The sequence below is a fragment of the Pipistrellus kuhlii genome, unplaced genomic scaffold (assembly GCF_014108245.1).
Source record: "Pipistrellus kuhlii isolate mPipKuh1 unplaced genomic scaffold, mPipKuh1.p scaffold_m20_p_1, whole genome shotgun sequence".
Taxonomy (NCBI): domain Eukaryota; kingdom Metazoa; phylum Chordata; class Mammalia; order Chiroptera; family Vespertilionidae; genus Pipistrellus; species Pipistrellus kuhlii.
In genome coordinates this window covers 168,797,015-168,817,448 of record NW_023425404.1, presented here as the reverse complement: position 1 = coordinate 168,817,448, position 20,434 = coordinate 168,797,015, and the positions used below count along the sequence as shown (strand labels likewise).

The 20,434-nt window shown below is 42.4% G+C and overlaps 1 protein-coding gene across 2 annotated transcripts in view; it reads right to left on the bottom strand.

Moving 5' to 3' along the window:
* Positions 1 to 357: 357 nt before the first annotated feature.
* Positions 358 to 20,434, bottom strand: part of KDR (kinase insert domain receptor) — a 45,052-nt gene continuing 24,975 nt past the window's right edge. The window contains exons 18-30 of one of the 2 annotated variants that reach the window (XM_036416051.2): positions 19,995 to 20,099; positions 18,097 to 18,210; positions 17,464 to 17,552; positions 16,700 to 16,853; positions 14,717 to 14,814; positions 12,338 to 12,460; positions 12,069 to 12,180; positions 11,716 to 11,815; positions 11,185 to 11,290; positions 9,700 to 9,851; positions 4,345 to 4,444; positions 3,756 to 3,841; positions 358 to 2,088 (exon numbers count right to left, since the gene is read on the bottom strand). In XM_036416051.2, the coding sequence (XP_036271944.1) occupies positions 1,866 to 2,088; positions 3,756 to 3,841; positions 4,345 to 4,444; positions 9,700 to 9,851; positions 11,185 to 11,290; positions 11,716 to 11,815; positions 12,069 to 12,180; positions 12,338 to 12,460; positions 14,717 to 14,814; positions 16,700 to 16,853; positions 17,464 to 17,552; positions 18,097 to 18,210; positions 19,995 to 20,099 (1,562 nt within the window). In that variant the 3' untranslated portion in view covers positions 358 to 1,865. The remainder of the gene's footprint in view (positions 2,089 to 3,755; positions 3,842 to 4,344; positions 4,445 to 9,699; positions 9,852 to 11,184; positions 11,291 to 11,715; positions 11,816 to 12,068; positions 12,181 to 12,337; positions 12,461 to 14,716; positions 14,815 to 16,699; positions 16,854 to 17,463; positions 17,553 to 18,096; positions 18,211 to 19,994; positions 20,100 to 20,434) is intronic. The other variant, XM_036416042.2, reaches the window with a different exon arrangement.

Genomic DNA, 20,434 nt, shown 5'->3' with positions numbered 1-20,434 from the left:
TACAATGAGAATGCATGTGTGCAGGAGTTATTAGTGTTCTGAAGAAGGTGGGGGAGGAGGGGAATCAGGAGCAAGTCTACCTCAAGCCAGAAGTATGTGCCCTCAAAATAGTTAGGATAATATTATCACATTGTATATGTTTACTAAGAATACATTTATTGGTTTATAAAGTATATAAACATTTTATGAAAATATCCTTTATAAGAATAAGGAAAGAAGTAAAAATGAAAGAAAAAAAAAACACATAAAAATTTTGTCTGATTCCCCCTCCTTCATTTCTGAAGTGAGAGAAATGATAGATACAGTCAACCTTGCAAACAGATTCCTTCAAGTTTTTCGGTGTGTTTTTTTTTTATATATATATATAAAATGACATCAATTGCTGAAAGCATTATGACCTTTGTTATGCTACATACACTGATACAAAATGTGAATAGTACAAAGTTCACTATATATACCGTTTTAATATATTACATTTGTTTCTACATAAACAGACTATAAATATATGTGCCATAGCATGGTTTAGTCATGGTTCCCAGCATCTCACACTATGGTACCAAACGAAAAATACATTTTGTTGGGTTTTTTTTTGTTTTTTTTTAAAGGAAACAACAAAAGAAGAAACCAGTAGAGATAGCTTTACATGTTAAAAGTCTAAACAATACAATAGGTGTTGTTATAACTTTGGCTATACAATAATTTTGAGGTCTGACTAATAATTACTCAGAGAGTAAACAAATCAGCATTGACTAGGGTGTAGAGGCCAAATGACTGACACACTGACTGGTCGGGGTGAACGGGAGGGGGATGGCACAGGAGGCAAGAGGAACAGAACGGTAAACTCCTTTCTGAGGCCTTGACACCACAGCTTGACACGGAACCTGCTGCATTCAGGCTCACGTCGGGACAGATATGCGGGTATTCATCCACAAGAAATCCGAAGCTGGTTTGTGCAGTCAGGATTCTTCAGCGCGACAGGGGGCCTCTTCTGAGTGTCCTTTCTTTGTGGTGTGTCTGAACAAAGGATCAGCCTGGGAGACAAGGAGCCAGAGCTGCATCATTTCCTTCCTGGGGCTCGGCCAAGAGACACGTAAGAGTCCGGAAGGAACTCTCATTAGGAGGCGGAAACAGCACAAGGAACTCTCATTTAGCCCAACCGGGACGATCACGCAACCTTCTAAAACCAGCAAGTTCGTCCGAAGCCTTTACATTCCCTTGCAGACCCGCTGCTCACCTCCCCCAGAGCCAAACACAATGCATTTGCAGGCTCCAATAGGCTCTCCAAGCAAGCCGACATCTCCCTTTCTATCAGTCCAAACCCCACAGGTAAGTCTTGGCTCAGGACCTACATCCTAAACAAAGCTTCTCAGATGGCCTCGACCCAAACGGTCTGTCCCTCAAAACAGTTAGGGACATTCAACACCAAAATCTTCAAAAACCAAACGCACTTCCACTGCCTGGATCAGCTCCTGTTTTACAGAGGTGTCAGCGCCCCAGGTATGGCTACTTCTTGGAGGACGAAGCCATTTCTTGAATTTCTCCTGTTATAACCTGTGGGGAGACCCTCAACAGGGAGCATCATACGTGCTTTTTAAATGAATGAAAAGGAGAACAGGGTCAACACTGGGAGAAGACACAACACATTCTTGGGTCACAGGCATCTTGTCAGGAAATGCCGAGGGGCTGGCTCCCTGCAGTCTGAGGTCCTTTTTTTGTTTAGAAAAAAAAAAAAAAAATGAAAATCAAATGTGGCTACTTCCTGGTGGTGGAAAGAACAACACTTGAAAATCTGAGCAGCACCTCACATGTGATTTCCGGGGGGGGGGTGGGGGGGGGGCGGGGGGGGTGTGGTTGGGCACCTCCTTTTAAACAGGAGGAGTACTCAGTGCGGTCCCAGAGTCGTGCTGGAGAGCCTGGGCTGCACTGCCAGCCTGCAGTCCCATCTCCATCAGCTTTAAAAGTTCTGCCTCCTCGCTGGAGTACACGGTGGTGTCCGTGTCATCTGAGTGATACCCAGACTGGTAGCCACTGGTCTGGTTGGAGCCTTCAGATGCCACGGATTCCTTGCTTTTGCTGGGCATCAGTCCACTGTGGGAAAAAATGGCAACTGCATAAGTTGGCAGAGAGAAGGCAGTCCTTTGGCTTCTTACCCAAACCCCATTACCAGCACGATGTAGGCTGTAATCTCCTGGAGACACCAGCCCCTATCTCTCCCACTTGTTAATCAGCCTATCAGACATTGTCTGTTTTCAGTACTAGCATGAATTTGTCCTTGCAGAAAAGCCCTCTTATTCAGGTCCGAATCTTTCAAGCCTGCGATGAGATGAAAGGCAGTTCTCCTGACTTATGCAAAGGCTCCGACCAATGGAGCATTTTTATGGGCTTGCGGAGTGACAGGTTTGTATACAGTGATAGGAGCCAAAGGGACTCCTTCGTGATATAAAAGGAAAGTGGGATGTTCTGAAAGTCCACTTGTGCTTTCCCCACATTGCCAACTAGGGGGTTACAAGGCATGTGTATGGTGTCAATAGGGTTCTTGAGCAGCATTAAACTTTAATAACTTGGTGTGTGTGCGGGTGTGTGCGGGTGCGCACGCGCAATCAAACCAGACATGTCAGAAACTGCTTTTTTACTCATCAAAATCACATTCTTTGGAAGGACTGAGGACCTGGATCACTCAGCAGCAAGAAGAGAATGTTTTTCAATGGTGTGGAACCATGACAGATGATAATTATGTTAAAGCTGAGACGTGTAGGTTGTATTGACCTAAAACGTCAAGATTTACATTTCTCAAGGCATTCTAAGATATGGATTTTCCCCCTCCATAAGTGCTTTACCAAGTTATTCATGTTAAAAGTTGCAAAATGGATTTTATTAACTTTGTGCTAATATATGGCTTAAAAGTTTTTTCAAATCACTAGAAATGCAATTTTTTCTTTCAATCCAACCTCAATAAAATAAATTTAGTGTCTCAAGCAACGGCATGGTAACTGGCACATAGTCATTGTTGAATAAATATATTTTGAATCAGTGAATAAAACATGATTGGCTCTCACAATTTCTTACCTTGGCCTTAAGGCAAACAAAACTGCACATTTTAATGTGTGTGGTTTTTTCAACATGAACATCACTCAATAACCCAGGGGTGTTCTCATTTTATACAACAGATTATAAGTAGATAAAAATCTTCTCTATCCTTTTTTAGAACGAACCCACTAGCAAATAAATAACTACTCTGCAGTCTATTATTCTTTTAAATTCAGATTTTCATTTATTTGTTAGGCACATCTATTTAAAACAACTATAAGTTCCTAGGGAACTACATGGAAAAATGGATATTCAAAACTAAGGTTAATATTTTTCCTGCAATTATGTAGGCAAACTCAGCCAATAATATTTAAGTATTTTAAACAAATTGATATTATCTTATTTATATGTCCCACTTCTTAAGAACAGATGCAACATTTATATACAGGTTTGAAAATTCTTCAGATTCTACAAACATTTTAATAATGGCCTCTTTGTTATTTAGCCAGTACCAGACAAATCTTCTAAAAATCCTCTGATTTATTTCAAATTCTTTTTCAGACTCACCACTTGTTTTATTTGTTTAAATAAATATTATTAGGGTTGATGCAAATTTGCCCAACCAACAAAGACACAAAACACAAAAACTCTGCACTTACATCGAAAGTTCTGAGCTCCTGCCTACAACTCCTACTGAAATCTGTCATTTCTATGTGGCTGAACCTTACCTAAAAGATGGAGCTAATTTGTTTCTGTCTTCCAAGGTTTTCAGCTCTTCTGATGCAAGAACCATACCACTGTCCGTCTGGTTGTCCTTTTAAAAAGACAATGAGATGGCACAGTTGATTGAGTGTGTACACTGACCTACTACTTAATTAAACCGATTTCTTAACCCATTTATCAGACAACATGCCCCAATGTTCTACAGAGGGAGGTAAAAGTGTCAGAGCCAGAAACTCTGCAAGCTGAAAGAAGGAGCAACTGCATCCTAGAAGTAGACCCAGGCGGGGAAAAGGAGAAAAATTTAGGAAGAAGAAGCTGAGGGGCCCATTTCCATCCCTCTTTTTCAGTGATACTATTTACATTTGAGGGTAACTAGACATGAAGGTAGAATATCTTGAACCTTGAACCAGGAGCTTTACTTATAGAAAAAGCCAAGGGGCCTAAGTTTCATTTCAGTAGTGACTCCATGACACAGACCCTCAAGGAAAGCCTTATCATGAGTCTCCAAGACTCTCATGCTTAGGCTAATATTTATTTAGCTAATGTTTCGTCCTTTGTATTATTTCTAAGACTATTTTTAAAAGATGTACTTACATCTGGGATTACTTTTACTACTGGTTCTTGCAATGGGATGTCTTCAAATGTTTTTACACTCACAGGCCGGCTCTTTCGCTTACTGTTCTGCAGATACTGACTGCAAAAGAACAAATATTTATATTTTAGTGGTGGTATATTTGGCTGCAGATACCATAAGTGATACTTGAGTTCATTATCTTTCAACCACAAGTTTAACAGTGACCTTCAAAACATCCTTTGGAAAAGAAAAACAAAGCAACATCTTTTTCTGCTAGCGCACATTGAAGGCTTAATTTCCTGTGAAAGTCCATTTAAAAGTATAATCTAACTGAAGGGCCTGGATGGGCCCCTGTTCCTTTGAATCATACTTTTGAGGTCCGGGCTGGACTAAAGACAATAGCAGCAAATTAAGTGATCAACTGCCTTCTGCTTGGCTTCCTCATTGCATGCAACTGCTCCACTGAGTTCTCGCCGTATCACGGAGTGTTTCACAGCTTCCTGGCCATGTCCTAGAAAAATGTTTCTAGATAATGTCTACAGAGCAAACGTCCAATGGAAGATGAGAAAGGGAAACACCTTCAGACATCACTATGGGATGCAGAACCCAGCAGGAGCTGAAGATAATCACCTCTGTCTACATATAATAGCAGCTTCGTGTGTAGACAGAGGCAGGCCGAGTCTCACTGAGCCCTATTTCCAGAGTTGCTGGTCTTAGGAAAGGGCAATGGTTCAGAGTCCCGAGATATTTTGTCTATTTCAAAGTCTACACAAACTTGGGAAAGTTGTGAATATTTCTATGCCTCTGTTGCTTCATCTTTAATATGTATTGGCCATTGCTTTCCCTCCATCAATCAGAAAGATGAATAAGGAGGATGAATGAGGTGGTAAATAATGGTACATGGTAAGTGTTCTTAGAAAGAATGATGTTTCTGTCAACCAAAGATTCTTTTCCTCCCTTGTATTCAAAAGACTGGGACTTGTTGGACAACATCTCCTGTGTCCGAGGGGTGCTCCTTCCCTGCCTTGTGACTTTGGGTGAGTCTGAGCCATCTGATAAAAACCACTGACAGCCCGAGTGGAGAATAGAAGAGTCCTTTTTGCAGGGAGGGACACCAAATCCACTCTTCACTCTTTTCCCAGTGAACTTTCCACCATAGGCAACCTTCTGGACATACTAACTTGCGTTTCCTTTATATTTTCTGTGAGTGAGTGGAGTGAGGACTCATTTGGGCCAAAGGAAGAGACTTGAAACAGAGTCTCCCTCTCCTGCCCAGAGGCTGGTTCTTCCTCCCACAGAGAGGAGCCAATGAAGTTCACAGTGACATCCTCACTCAGGAAAGTCCACAAGAAACAAGACGTGATATACATGGAGACAGAAAAAGCTCCCTTCTCCTAAGTTCAGACCCTAAAAGTGACAGTTGCTAAAAACTATGGGAAGCATAATCAACCACTCAGTCATTCAACTCATTCAAGAATGCCTTCAGGTGCCAGGCACTGTGCTAAATGCTCCTCCACCACTGTCACATGGCATCTTCACAACGGCACCTCTCTCTAGGGATGAGGAGGGTAAGACCAGAGCCAGTGAGAACAAGGAGGGGACACTTCCACTTATCTGGGGGAAAGAAGAGAAGCCTGCCTAAAGAGAGGTGATGCTTACAGGATTTGGAGAAGTGGACAGATTCAAGAGATAGTCAGGATATAGAATCAACTAAAATTGGTGACCTTGGGCAATAATGCAGCTTCCTTAGAAAGGGCAGCTCCTTGACTTCTAAGCCCAGTAACTCCAAAGGTTGATGGCCCTTCACAGTTAAAAAGTCATTTTCATGGATATTGCTGCATTTGCTCCTCCCAAAACTACAAAATAGGTTGTATGAGAGAGAGAGACAGAGAGAGAGAGAGAGAGAGAGAGAGAGAGAGAGAGAGAGAGAGAGAGAGAGAGAGAGAGTTATTTCCCATGTGGAGATGAGGCAGCTGGAGGAAATGGCTAGAATTGGGATTCACACTTTGGTATTAGACACTAAAGCCCATGCAGATGTTGTTTGTTGTTGTTGTTTTTGTTGTTGGCTTTGTTTTGTTCTGTTTTGTTTTACCCTGCTCTATGTTCACTCCCTTGGAAAAGTATCAGGAAGGAAAAAGAAGACGAGAGCAGTGCACATGGATTGTTCAAGCTTTTATTAAGCACCTAGTATGTGCACAGCACAGCTCTCTCCCATGTGTGGCCAGACTGTGTGATGAGACTTGGTGGGGAGAAAGGGTCTGTGGGGTATAAGATAGACAAAAGATGGGGGGAAAAGACAGTTGCTTCGAGCTATCTAAAATCAGCCAAATTCAGAAACCTCTAGCTAGCAGACTGTCCCAAGCATCAATCTTCAAGGAACATTTAGTCATCACCAGCAATTAACCAAAATGAAGAAGATGCTGTGTGTGCCAAAACCTTTTTCTGTGAGAGAACTGAAAAGAAATCTTTGATAAGCTGCTTGGAGTGGGACGTGAAACTACCAGGGGAAATGATGGAGCAACCGCAGATGGTCCCCAAACCGCCTTCAAAGAAAGATGAGTGCAATTAATATGTGTTTTCTTGCAAGAAGCATGCAAACTCGGGGCCAGGGCTGATCCGCAGGGGAAACGAGAGACAAAGCCAAGTCTAGACACCGGTGGTCCTTCCTCCCCTCCCCTCCTCCCCTCCCCCCCTCCCCCGCACACCTCTTAGCCTCTCTCTAAATAAATGCTGAACACATATTTTTAACCAGGCGGCAAATCATGAGGTTGGCTCCCACAGCGATGCCTCTGTCCAGCTCTATTTATAAAGCAATGGAATTGAAAAGTAGAGGGAGGAAGCAAGTGAGAGAGACTCCTCAGCTTTTCTACTTGACTGGAAATTTGGGAGAGGAGGAAGCAAGTCCGCGGAGAGGTACCCCAATCTCGGCTCTCTCTCCCCAGGGAGGCAGAACCACAATATGAAGCGTGCCGTGTGCAGATGCCTCCATTCTGCCTTCCTTTGAACCCAGATGATTAAAATGTGACCGTGGAGTCTTATGTTTGTAAAAGGAGGAAAGGTGGGGGCGGTTGGGAGGGCATGCGGACAAAAGATTCCAATTTCCATTTTATTTTTCAAATTATGGCTGGATAAAAGAGAAACTGAACTGGAAAGACCAATTCAAAAAATCACAGGCAGAAAATAGAAGCCAGGCCTGTGCTTGGAGTGTGATGTCACATTTGTCCACGCTTCTGGGGATAAATGTTAGCAGCCCCGTCTCAGATCCTGCGCTGTGTTTGGCACTTCCATTACACAGGGATGACTTCATCCACTCTCAGCACCATATGCAAAGTGCCCACGCGAGCCAAGATGCTGCTGACTTGGTCCTCACCCCCCCTGGTCACAGAAAACCTAAGCCACAGACTTCAGGATCAAATGGCTTTCTGATCCATGAGAAGGCAGTAGTGTTGTGGGGATAATTACCACACCAGGAGGCCAGCTGAACTTGAACTAGGACTTTTTTTTTTTTTTTTTTTTTAAACTCAGGAGTGGAGCTGTAGGCATTCATTCCATTGCTCCTTCTCCCTGAGAGCCCCTCTTTGGTGAGGGAGAAAGCGGCACTGAGTTCGATATCAGAGAAACTGGATTCATCCAGAGGATGTGATTTTAAGCAGCTCCCAAAAGAAGTATAAGTTCTGGAGTGCTTCCTAAGTGCCAGTGTATTCCCTTGGAAATACCGTTATATCGGTAATTCTCAAAACAATAATTTTCGAACACCAGGGATCTGGCCTCTGTCACAGTGAAGATCTGCCCCAGGGCATACAGCTGCTAAGGGGCTGATCTGGGTGTCCAAGCCACTCCTATCTGGTTCTTGAATCACAATATTGTATTCCCCCCAGGTAATCCCTCTGAGCCTCACATTCAATATCTGGTCAAGGGCATGTACCTTGGTTGCGGGCACATCCCCAGTAGGAGGTGTGCAGGAGGCAGCTGATCGATGATTCTCTCTCATCGATGTTTCTAACTCTCCATCCCTCTCTCTCTGCAAAAAATCAATAATATATATATATATATATATATATATATATATATATATATATGTATATAAAAGGAAACAGCCCTAACTGGTTTGGATCAGTGGATAGAACCTCGGCCTGTGGACTCAAGGGTCCCAGGCTCGATTCCGGTCAAGGGCATGTACCTTGGTTGCGGCCACATACCCAGTAGGGGGTGTGCAGAAGGCAGCTGATCTGATCAATATTTCTCTCTCATTGATGTTTCTTATTCTCTATCCCTCTCCCTTCCTTTCTGTAAAAAATCAATTATATATATATATATATTTTTTTTTTTTTTTAAGGTAACAGTTTCTTCCTTGCCCAATGCTAAGTTGTCATGTGTGCAAAATCGGGTAACATAAGGAAAAGCTGTTTGAAAAATTCCAAGAGTTCTTGACAAAATGGAATGGCAGCTCACTTGTTGGCCTCCAATCACTCTGAGCTTTCCTCTCTCTCAACAGTTTCCACTGCCCAATGAGATGCCATGGCACAGACTGTCCAGGTGCCTCCTCGTCTTCTATGTGGCAACCTGGCCAAGGGCTTCGAGGCCTGTGTCCGCCCCTGGAGCCACAGCACAGCACCGGGGCAACTTGGGCCCATGCCGTCAGGGGGTCCAGTTGTAGGAGGAAAACACCCAAAGTGGTGCGAGAAGAAACAAAGCCAAGGGAAGTAGTCCTGGGCTTAGTAAAAGGCAATTTTCATGTCAGACTGGAGAAAACCGTATCAGCTTTTTCCTCACGCACAGGTGCTGGGAGACAGAAAAAAGAAAGCTGCCTTCGGAGCCCCTTTACAGATCAGGGTAGGACTGCAGTGCACGTGTTTTAAATAAGCCCAGAAGTCTCGTTATACAAATACAACCCTGAAAAAAAATCAGACTTGGGAGGGGTTTCTGAAGACGTGCTGTCCAGTCTAATTCAGGGCACATCCTCCTGGCACACGACATCCTAGCCCCAGAGGCATAAGCGTGTTTTCGTATATGCACAGAACTCCTCCTTCCTGAATCTTTCCTGAGCCATTTAATTCACGTTAATAAAAGAGTACATGGGGATAATTTAAATACAGATGTCTTTGTAAAATTGGTCTCTTTTCCTGGTGATTAACAAACTGTGGCATCCCAGCTATTTGCAGCTGCAGGGCTTCCCATTCTGAAAGGAAGAGCTGCGGCAGCAATGTGGGCTACAGATGGGCAGAAGCACACCTACCCGGGTCCTCTTCAAGGAGCACTTCTCTTTCTATTAGCCTCAGGGCTATGGTGTAATGTGGAATGTCTTCCTTCCACCCCCTCCCCAAGGTGACCTTGAAGCAACCCCCTCCCCCATACACAGGCCATATATATAGTACCTGATTCCTGCTGTGTTGTCATAATGGAATTTGGGGTCGCAGGCTTCCTCTTCCTCCATACAGGAAACAGGTGAGGTGGGCAGAGAGAGTCCAGAATCCTCTTCCATGCTCAAAGTCTCCGATATCGGAAGGACAATGTAGTCTTTGCCATCCTGAAACAATAAACACAGAGTGCTATTGTTATGGCTGCAATCCTCCAAGGGCCTTTTCATGAAAAAAAACACACACACACACACACACACACACACACAAAAACAAAGGCCAGGGAGCTTCTCGGTGATGGGGTATGTTGCCTTCACGTAGGAAATGTAAACCTTTAAGAGAACATTAAAAACTCCTTGTCAAAACAAAAGGGCACTTGGAAGGGATGTGTGCACGAAAGTGTATGCAAGGAGCTCACGAATAAGCAGAGGGTGAGGGGACACAGAGCACTGTGGCCACCAGGAAGACCAAGCAGGCTGTGGGCACCAATGTAGCAACAGAGCATGCGGGGCCTCGCAGAGCTGAGAAATCATTTGTTCACAAAGCCCTACCCACACTGGCCAGGACCTTTAAAGGGCATGTTGTCCAATTTTAGCCTCTACATTCCAAGGCAATGGAAAAACTGATCGCGGTCTAGAAAAAAAGCAATAAATGTGCGGGGAAACAGGTCTTCTAAAAACAAAGGTCACTCCATTTCTCATTATTTCATCAAAAGGAAGACATAAAGGGCAAGATGATACCTTTAAATGGTTGGAAGGGTTATGATAAAAACAGATTTGATCCATCGTGTTCCCCCACTACCCTCCCTACCTCCTGTTCAAAAGAAAAGTAGGAGGAAATTGACTTCCATTCACTGTAGTGAGAGGTATTGACTAGAGATTAACTTTCTAGTGGTAAAGGCTACAAGTCTAAAAATCCTCCTATGGAAGTTATGGGGGCCTCGGATTTTTACTGGGGAAAAATAAAGCCATGTGTTTTTGCCCGCAGAATATATTAAAAATTCCTTGAAATTCCATCCATTGTTGATATTCTTTATATCAACTTTACAAATTTGTTGTTGTTGTTGTTGTTGTTACTTTAGAAGAGTATATGAAGGCTTAGAAAGATGCATTGGTAGAAATAAGAGTGGTCTGCTGAATTAGGACTAGCAGTTAAAAAGAATATAGCTTCGTATTCAGTGGCTGAGAATATAGCATAGTGGCCATGATAAGGTCTAGGCTTGTGATCGGCAAACTCATTAGTCAACAGAGCCAAATATCAACAGTACAACGATTGAAATTTCTTTTGAGAGCCAAATTTTTTAAACTTAAACTTCTTCTAACACCAAATCTTCAACATAGACTCGCCCAGACCGTGGTATTTTGTGGAAGAACCACCCTCAAGGGGCCAAAGAGCCGCATGAGGCTCACGAGCCGCGGTTTGCCGACCATGGGTCTAGGCTGTAGAGAAGTCCGGGACACTAAAGTGCTCTTTACAGAAGTTCATTGGATGGCGGTCACAAACCTGCTGAGCATTAGCCTGTAACAGATTTCCCAAATGTTCCACCAGCTCTGAAAACGTGGGTCTCTGATTGGGCTCCCCGTGCCAGCAGTCAAGCATGGTCTGGTACCTAGAGAAGCAAAACACGGATGTCATTAACTGCCTCTTCCTCCTGATCTGATGCTGAAAACAAGCACTTGAATGAGCAAACAGTTACAAAAAGTCTACCAAGAGCCAAGATGCTCAGTAGGGATACAGAAGACACTTGGCGCTCCCTATACTTGGAGCATCACGTGTACAGAAAGGAAAATTACAGATCAAGATATAATTAAAAAAAAAAAAACAAAAAAAAAACCTAATAGAATAGTATAGATACCATGCTGTTGTTTCAAGAAGAAGAGATAGCTTTGTGCTTGAGATTTCCAAGGAAGGACTACAAGAAAGAAGTAGGACACAAACTGGGCCAGGAAGGAGATGCAGATAATGGCAGGTCTTCTAGGCAGGGAGAATTTGTGAGCAGAGAAAGAGAAGCAGAGGATACTTTTAAAGTCTTACATTTCTGGTGTGGTATAATCAGGTGCCCTCATTCTAGTGCCTTCTTTCAATCGCCTACAAAATTCCTCATCAATCTTCACTCCAGGATATGGAGAAGCACCTGGAATAAAACAGGAATGGGATTTGATTTGTTACTTGATTTTCTCAGGCAGAAAGCCTTGAACCTGCTACTTGAACATACTGATCACCAATATATTTTTCCTTTCTTTTTTAAAAGAGATTTTACAACACAAAGCTTGCGAGTCAGTTTCACCCAATAAAGGTTGAATACAAGACATGGAAAGGTGATTGCAGGCCACTGATTTATCATTTTATTTGGAGTCTGGATGGAAGGACCAAGAGAAGTGACTTACCTAAGGAAAATATCTCCCAGAGCAAGACACCAAAAGACCACACGTCACTCTGAATCGTGTACACTCTGTCAAAAATGGTTTCCGGAGCCATCCATTTCAAAGGGAGGCGTGCCTAAAGCAAGCAGAAGACAAGGAATCAGATTCCAACTTAGCAAGTGTCTTAAAAGGAAAAACACTTCCTTTCCTCCTGAACACAGGTCCTGAAGTTTGCAAAGAGGAGTTTGAATTCTGCAAAAGAAGAGGTCACTGGGTTCATCTTTGAAACTTACGTCTCCTTTTCGGACATAATCAGGGTCTTTGTAAATATCCCGGGCCAGGCCAAAGTCACAGATTTTAACCACATTCTTCTCCGACAAGAGGATATTCCGTGCCGCCAGGTCCCTGTGGATACACTGCAAAAAGAATGGGGTGTGCTTCAGGTCTCAGCACAGCTGATCTTTTCTACATCTGTTGTGACCTCATGCTTTTAAAAAAAACACACCAAGAAAAACCAACCAAACAAGCAAACAAAAAAAAACAACCCACATCAGAAAACCAACTGATTAACAAGCACCGGATTAATATCTTTTATCAACACTTCAGGGGAAAAGTCTGAGGTTCCTTAAGACGCACATCTGCTTATTCCATAAACAGCCCCAGACCCTGGAGTTAAATAATTAAGTTACAGTGTGATGAGGGAGTCATAAATAGACTTCTCTTGGACACAATTAAGAATGTGTTTCTGGTCACATCCACACATCCCCTTTGCCCGGCTCCATATACAGCTGAAGCATGTTATTCTAAGGGACGCCCAGACTGGGGTTTATTTTGAATGAATGCACGGAAACCAGAAACAAGGGGCTCTCGCTGGTTCGGTGCCTTTGTTGGTTTCCCCCATTCCATAGGTAACTGAAGCTGGACTGGCGCTGATAAACAGTTCCCAGTGGGGCTCATCCTGTTTTCAAAGTGTAGGGTTATCATAAAGGTCTACAGACGCAACGTCAGCTTCTCACTAGTCAGGTTGATTCTCTGGTGCACCAACTCTCCTTGGCTTTCCTTTCCTTCTTTTTCCTCTCCCGTTTCTCCCACCTCTATATCCTCCAACTTCATCTAACTTCCTACTACTGAGAAGCTTGAGCTCCACCTGGTCGATTTATGAGAGAATCAGAGTCAAGGGGAACATTTTTAAGTGAATAAAAGGCTTAGCTGCGAATTCTTAGGCCAGTGCAGAAGTGTTATTGGCCAACCTGCGCCTCAGACCTCACACCAGTGTAGTACTTCCCTCAGAATGAGGCATGTTTAAAAGCACATCATCTAGCATGACTGAGCAACAGGAGATTCCAAAAAACAGACAGCCCTGCCTACTTTCTTTCGCACCTAAGAGCGTCCTTTTTTAGCCCAACCACCAAGTGATGTCCAATAAATCACTGGGGAGATGCAAGGGAAGCTAAGGGATCTCCCTCCTCCCCATTCCCTGCCCAGTCCCTGAAAGGAGCCCTGACTAAATGGCAGGCTCTGGCCCTAAAAAAGTAATTTTTAAAAAACCAGAAGGGCAAAGGTCCTTCGTCTTTGGGAAAACCATGTAAGACCCTCTTCTCTTTCTTCCCTGTGGGAGGGAAGACAAGAGCTCCCCGTAGATATATCTGAGATCCTAAAGCTCTGGAAGCTCTCAGGACCTTTAAATTTCAGAAAAATCAGTGGATTGGGAAGAGTACTCTAATTTAGAAAAAACAAAAAGCAAATAAACAAACCAAAATCCCCCAAATTTAGTCTTTCTTCTCCCAGGAGGCTGCTGTAGCAAATGGATTTTGCCAACCAACAATTTTTCTTGACACTTAATTTGAACTTTTTTTTTTGTTTAATGTCAAACCAGCCATTGTACCTTTTTTCCAGAGAGGTGACTTCAGCCAACCTTGCTCCCTCCCTGGTGTTTACAACTTTTGGAATATTTGTAACTTGTCACGTCCCCACCTCCGCCTTTGTTTGGCCTACTTTTCTAATTTTAGCTCTTTTAATCTCCCTCATCTGAAGCCTGTCCTTCCTGGTTTCTAATTATACTACTAACAAATACTTTTTTGATGGATGGTGATGAATGTAAAATTAATTAAAAATAAACATATCTTCAAGGCTCAGACCCTCACCTCTTCCAGGTCATTGCTCAAATGCATATAAAGCCTTCGTTGGCCACTTTGTTTAAAATTGATGTACACAAACATAAGAGCATGTGCACACAAATATGCCACTCCTGCACACTCTATAAGCTTCCCACTTATTCTTCCCCATAGCACTTACTCCCATCTGACTTACTATGTATTTTACCTGGTGATATTTACTGTTTGCTCCACCCGTGAGAATGCAAACTCCATGAAGCTAGGAGGTTTTGCCTACTTGTTCAGAGTATCCTTAGTGCTTAGAAGACTGCTTGCACTTTGGAGATGCTCAATAATCAGAGGCTCAAAAATCACATAAATTAATTTTGTAAAATCTCTATATGCCCTTAAAAAAGGGGCGGGGGCTGGGGGAAGGCCCTCAGCAATAGAGTCTCTTAATTGTCCCAGGAGTAGTAAATGAATTACAGTCCCAAACAGACAGCAATGCCTGGCACTGGAGGTCTTAGTTCCAAATCTATGAACTGAAGAGACACTCTGTTACCCCTTGAGCTGTCTTACCTTCCGAGATGCCAAAAACTCCATGCCCTTAGCCACTTGGAAACTGTAACAGATGAGGTGCTCCAAGGTCAGGAAGTTCTTGTACAGATCTTCAGAAACTGTCAGGAGGTGCAGGAGACAGAGATCAGTATTTCCACCAGAAGCTATTTGTTTATAAGTCTGTTAGAGTAATCTTCATCTTATAACTTGGGAGTTAAATTTCGGGAAATACAAGAAGAAAGAAATTGCCTCTTTCTTCTGTAAATTTGCTGAATGCCAGTATTATTAGCCCTCATCATACCCCTTAGCAAAAATAGTTTTTCCATTTCAGCCAAATTGAACCAGCAAATACAGGAGACAGAATAAAGGTGAAATTGGCACAGATAACAGGGTGAAAGAGGACTTTTTCAAGTGTACTGTTCTAAACTGTTGTGTGTGTTTTTTTTCATGTACCCAGAGGGGTAAACAATAGTTTCATATCAAGAACTCTAAAAATAAAACAACAATATTCAGGGTCACTGCATCTTTTCTCTCCAGGCTTTGTCCTGGGACAAAGAACAAAGGTCAAATTATAATCTACAACGGATAACTAAAAATACCAGAAATATATTGACTTCTCTCACTTTCAATATGAGAAAGTGCTGTAAACACAATAAACCTGGCCTAAAAGGATGCTTTCTTCCTTCAAGGATAGGAACGTGAAGACAAAGGACAAATTTACGTAAATTGGTGGTATTTACATCCGTGCAGCTGGTACAAATAAACCCTAAGACATTAATGGGTGTTTCAACATCTCTTAACTTTCATCAGATAAGATAAGACATGGCTATTTTCCTGGAGACAATTACCAAAGTAAATGCAAAATCAACTGTAATAACCTTGTAAGTATTAAAAGGGCTTGAAACCATTTTCTCAATGACTTTTTACCCTTAGACCTAGAGAGCCATCTATGAATGGTTAGTGAAAATCCTTCATTTTCCAAATGAAGAAATGGAGGGAAAATCCTATACTCTTTCTACTCCAGTTTACTACCTCAATGCCTTGGGTTTCCATCTCACTGGCTACCATGTTGTGAGAGAGAAGGATAGGGCAGAGATGGCTCCGCTCAGGGTGGGTCCAGTTATGTGAGGTCTGGACAACCTTCCCATACTCTTCTAGACCACCTTCCAGCCTCACACTGCCTGCTAGGCTTCTAAGGGAAAGAAGTTGGATTTCAGTACTACCTATGGCCACAGGTCAAGGGAAATGGTGAGTGTCTCCCACTATTTCATGACTAGGTTATTTAGAGCTCATGCCTCAGGAGAAGGCAGATGTCAGGAAGCCCTATCTCTACATCCATGGAGCTCCCTCTGCTCCTTCTGAGGGAAGAAGATATATGGTGTATCCTGGAGTCAGAAGAAGTCCCGGAAGTGCAGCTGGGAACACAGCACCACTCAGAAAGAGCCCTACGATATCCTAGGAAGCAGAATTGAATAAAGATATATTTACCAAGAGTTTTCTGAGGAAGACTGGATGAAAGGAAGACTTGATAAGTCAGGTAGGGTGGCGTAGAAACAACAGATGGCCCTTACACTGCCTTGGAGAAGGTTAGGTAAAACTAGCGGAACCTCTGCTGTGCTGGTGAAGTCATCAGTGTGGGGCTGAACTGCTTTGGGCAACAGGGAGGCTCCTCAGCCACAAGAGAGCCTTCTTTGCCCTTCCAGAACAAAGCTCTGAGTCTCTCCTGCCAATATTTGAAGGGCAATGGTTTGACAGTTGCCCACTGCTTAGCTCTCCTGGGGACTGAGATTTCTCAGGCTAGCCAGGCTTTGTCTTACAGCCTCGCCTGCTGCTTATTTAGGCTCCCACACTTCACCTTTGGGAGACTAACTGGAGCCAGTCTAGAAATTCAAACATTGGGTTAGTATTGGACTTTTCCCTTGGCAGAATTTCTCGCCACACCCTGTCACCTTGCCTGTTCTTACAAGAGCATGAGTGAAGGGTGGAGAAAGCAATGGCTGGTACCTTCCTCCTCCTCCACATCACTGAGGGACTTCTCCTCAACAAATCCAGAGCTGGCTGAGCTCTGGCTGCTGGTGATACTGTCCAAGCGGCGTTTAGGATCCATGGTTATTTCCCCAACGTATTCTTTCCCTGGACGGTATCGTGTCCCTTTGGTCTGTAAAAAACAACAACAACACACCCACATGAACAAACTCCTTGACTACAAAAGGGATCTCTAAAATGTAGTAAGCCTTGGAAACAATTTTAACTGATATTAAAAAGCAGACCAGAATGACATCAATGTCAAGATTATGAAGTTTCCAGGCTAAAATTTTAGACAAGTGTTCTATAGAATAGATTTTCATCCACAAAGTCTAGCTCTTTCTTTTTAGCTCACAGAGCTAAAAGCCTCATTTCAAGTTTCAATCAGACACACTTCTAATATTAGAGTGCTCTTTATAGAGGGATTTCCACTCACTAGGGTCAAATAGGGGAGAGAGAGAGAGAGACTAATCCAGAGCTGTCCCTATCTGTAATTACGCCCACTTTCTCCCTTCCTCAGGCCCCATCTATAAAGGGTCAGTAGATTAAAGTCACAAAAATAAAACATGAGAAGATCACAGCCCCCAGAAGATAAAAGAGGAGGTTATAACCCCCAAGAGGTAATTCAAGAAGATTCCTCACAAGTTTTTCACAGAATTTTAACCAAAAAAATTGAATCTGTACCACTCTGAATTTTCCTCCATTTTACACTGTAGCCAGAGTTGAGTTATGAAATGACATACCTTGTAGGGGACAAATTCATTTCTCTTGCTCCTTAAGTAAGTTGATAGGTTCCCAAACTTGCAGAATTCCACAATCACCATGAGTGGGCCTGTAAATAGCACAGAATGTCAAGAAAGGAAAATGTTTTTCACTCATGTTTCTCACTAAGTGTTTAGCATATTTTTTGAATCAGAAAATATCACAGAAATGCTGCAACCTTTCACTGGGGATGGGATCATAGGAATCAGCTGGTCACAATCCACTTATATTGTAGCTTTGCTTTTTCCAAAAGGCAATTCCACAAGACTGACAAAAATAAAAAGATAAAAACCCACCCACTTGCTTTTCTATACAATCACCTAAGATGACTTCATTTTAGGGGAAATTACCGTTAAGGTCCTTTGTTTTTAATTTTGGGGGGAAGTTTCTTTTTCTGATCTGAACACCAATTGCACAAGTAGCAAACTGCATTATAGTTATGTGACATTTTTTCATTCGTAGGAAGATCCAGAATTATTTATAGTGCCCACTTAACCTCCATAAAATATATTTATATGGAAATCAAGGCCATGAGAGTTGAGTGGTTCCCTCAAAGACCAGCAGAGATGCATATGCCCAAATTGGGCAAACCAGAACCGTCCACAGATACTCACCTCCTGGCTTGGTACAGGCGCCTAGAAGATTGACCACATTGAGATGATGGCCAATATGAATGAGGATCTTGAGTTCAGACATGAGGGCTCGGTGTTCACTGTGTGTTGCTCCTTCTACAAATACAGGGGGAAGAGGGAAATCATAAGTGTGGGCACTACCGTGGGAAGATTAAGAAGCTCTGCAACTTTCCCTCCAGCAATGATACAACTGTAGCCCTATTTGCAAACTAGTGCATTCCCCTGGAAGTCAAGTATAAATTATATTTTCTAATTCCAAATCAAATTCTTCCTTGACATTGAAACTGGGTCTCTGAACTATTGGACTTTGAAATTGGGACTCAAACGTTTTTTGTTTGTTTGTTTGTTTGTTTGTTATTATATGTTTATTTCTAGTCTTCAGTTGCAAGATTTTTTAAAGAAAAGAAATGGGGGAAAATTGTTATAGAGTAAAGAACCATTGAACAGACTACATCAAACTATGGCAGGAAAGCAGGGGAGGTTGGGGAGTGAGGGCTGTAAGAGAACAACTGAAGGACTTATATGCATGCATATGCATATGAACATAGCCAATGGATATAAGACACTGGGGGTGGGGGTGAAGGCAGGTGAAGGCATAAGCTGGGGAGAGGTCAAGGGGGGAAAAGGGATTCATATGTACTACTATTTGTAATGCTTCAAACAATAAATAAATAAAAAATAAATAAATAAAATATTTTTTAAAAATTCTTCCTTTAAGTGCACTCAGAATGTTTGATATTTAAAGGAACCCATTGTGAACTCTTTTACAAAGTGGAGAATACATCTGCAAATGGAATTGTGCCCAGATTTTCTTGTTTTGTAAAATTGGGTTTTCATATACCAGTTTTACTATGCTTCTTGGGGCCTGATTATTTCGTGCTTCCTCGTAAGGAAGCAATACCATGGATTAAATATCCTCATGTGTTCAGGGCTATGCTGAAGTTCCCGCCAATCTGTGCTGAGCAGGAAACTTAACAAGGGCCAGCTGGCAAGGCCAGTTGGCACACAAGGCTGATGAGGCTAGGACTGTAAGTTTGATCCAGCACCAACCAGTACACTTCCCTGTAATTCACAGACATGGTCCACACTGCAGGTCCTGATAAGCCACCTCAAAATCACATATCCCTTTGGCCACAAGAGAGAATAGGCAAAAGGAAAGAGAGATGGCTCGGACATGCCATCAAGACCTATTGACAGAGGGTAGGTAGATTATCTTCATCAATAAAAGCACATCACAACTGGAGCAAAGGGTTTTATATGCATCCCCTCCCCAAATTAAAATGGCAAGACCAGAAGTCCATTACTATTAGGAGTAACAATTGTTCACAAAGCTTTTAACTTTTTATATATCACCCATAATCCTTTTATCCTAGCACACCATCCCTATTTTTTATATTATCTTTTATATGCAGAATATTTAACATATTCCAATTCTAGGGAGCTTGCTGTTTTTGCACTCTACTATTTTTATTTATTATATCAAATTTATTTTCATGTTCTGATGGCCTATAATTACCTTACTAATGCATCATAATAAAGCAAGAAACAATTTTTATGTAGCCAAGGTGTTTTTCCCCCCATAGCCAGGCCACTCACGCAGTACAGTTGTGCAAGCTGTGTCTTGCACAAGGACTCGCAGGTAAGGTGGGGAGGGGGGTTGCTGAAACTCATCCCTCATTTTCCCTCCCTGACCATGTACCCTGGCATGAAACTAGAACAGAGGAACTTTATTTCCAAATTTCACAAAGGTAAATAAGTTGACTGCATGCTTGGCTAGTGGGTCCACCTAACCAGAGAGCCACTGATACAGGCCTTTCCACCATGTGTAAAGACCAAATCAAACAAATAGAGGGTTACATCACCGTATAATTTTGTTTTACCTTTCAACATTTTGACGGCCACTGTCTTGCACGTCGCTGTCTTGTCAATTCCAAAGGCATCTGCTTCAATCACTTGGCCAAAGGCACCACGTCCAAGAGGCTTACCTATAGTCAGCAGTGACAGCAACAACAAAACAGATCTGGGCTATTACACCACCAAAGGGATATGCAGAGATTCCTAACTAGGCACAGGGACCATGCATTCCAGTTTAGCATGAACAGTCCACTTTACTCCCTTGTCCTGGTTTTATAATTCGGTATTTATCCCTTTCACTCTCCAAATATCCTGCTTTGGATGATTATAAAGAACCCTACTTCTAAGTCACTAAAAGGGTAATTATTCAAATTCAAGCAATGAAATGAATATTTCTGAATTAGAATCCAACATTTGCAAAGACTAGATTTGTTAGCATCCTAAAGAAAGACGAGATGGCTTAATA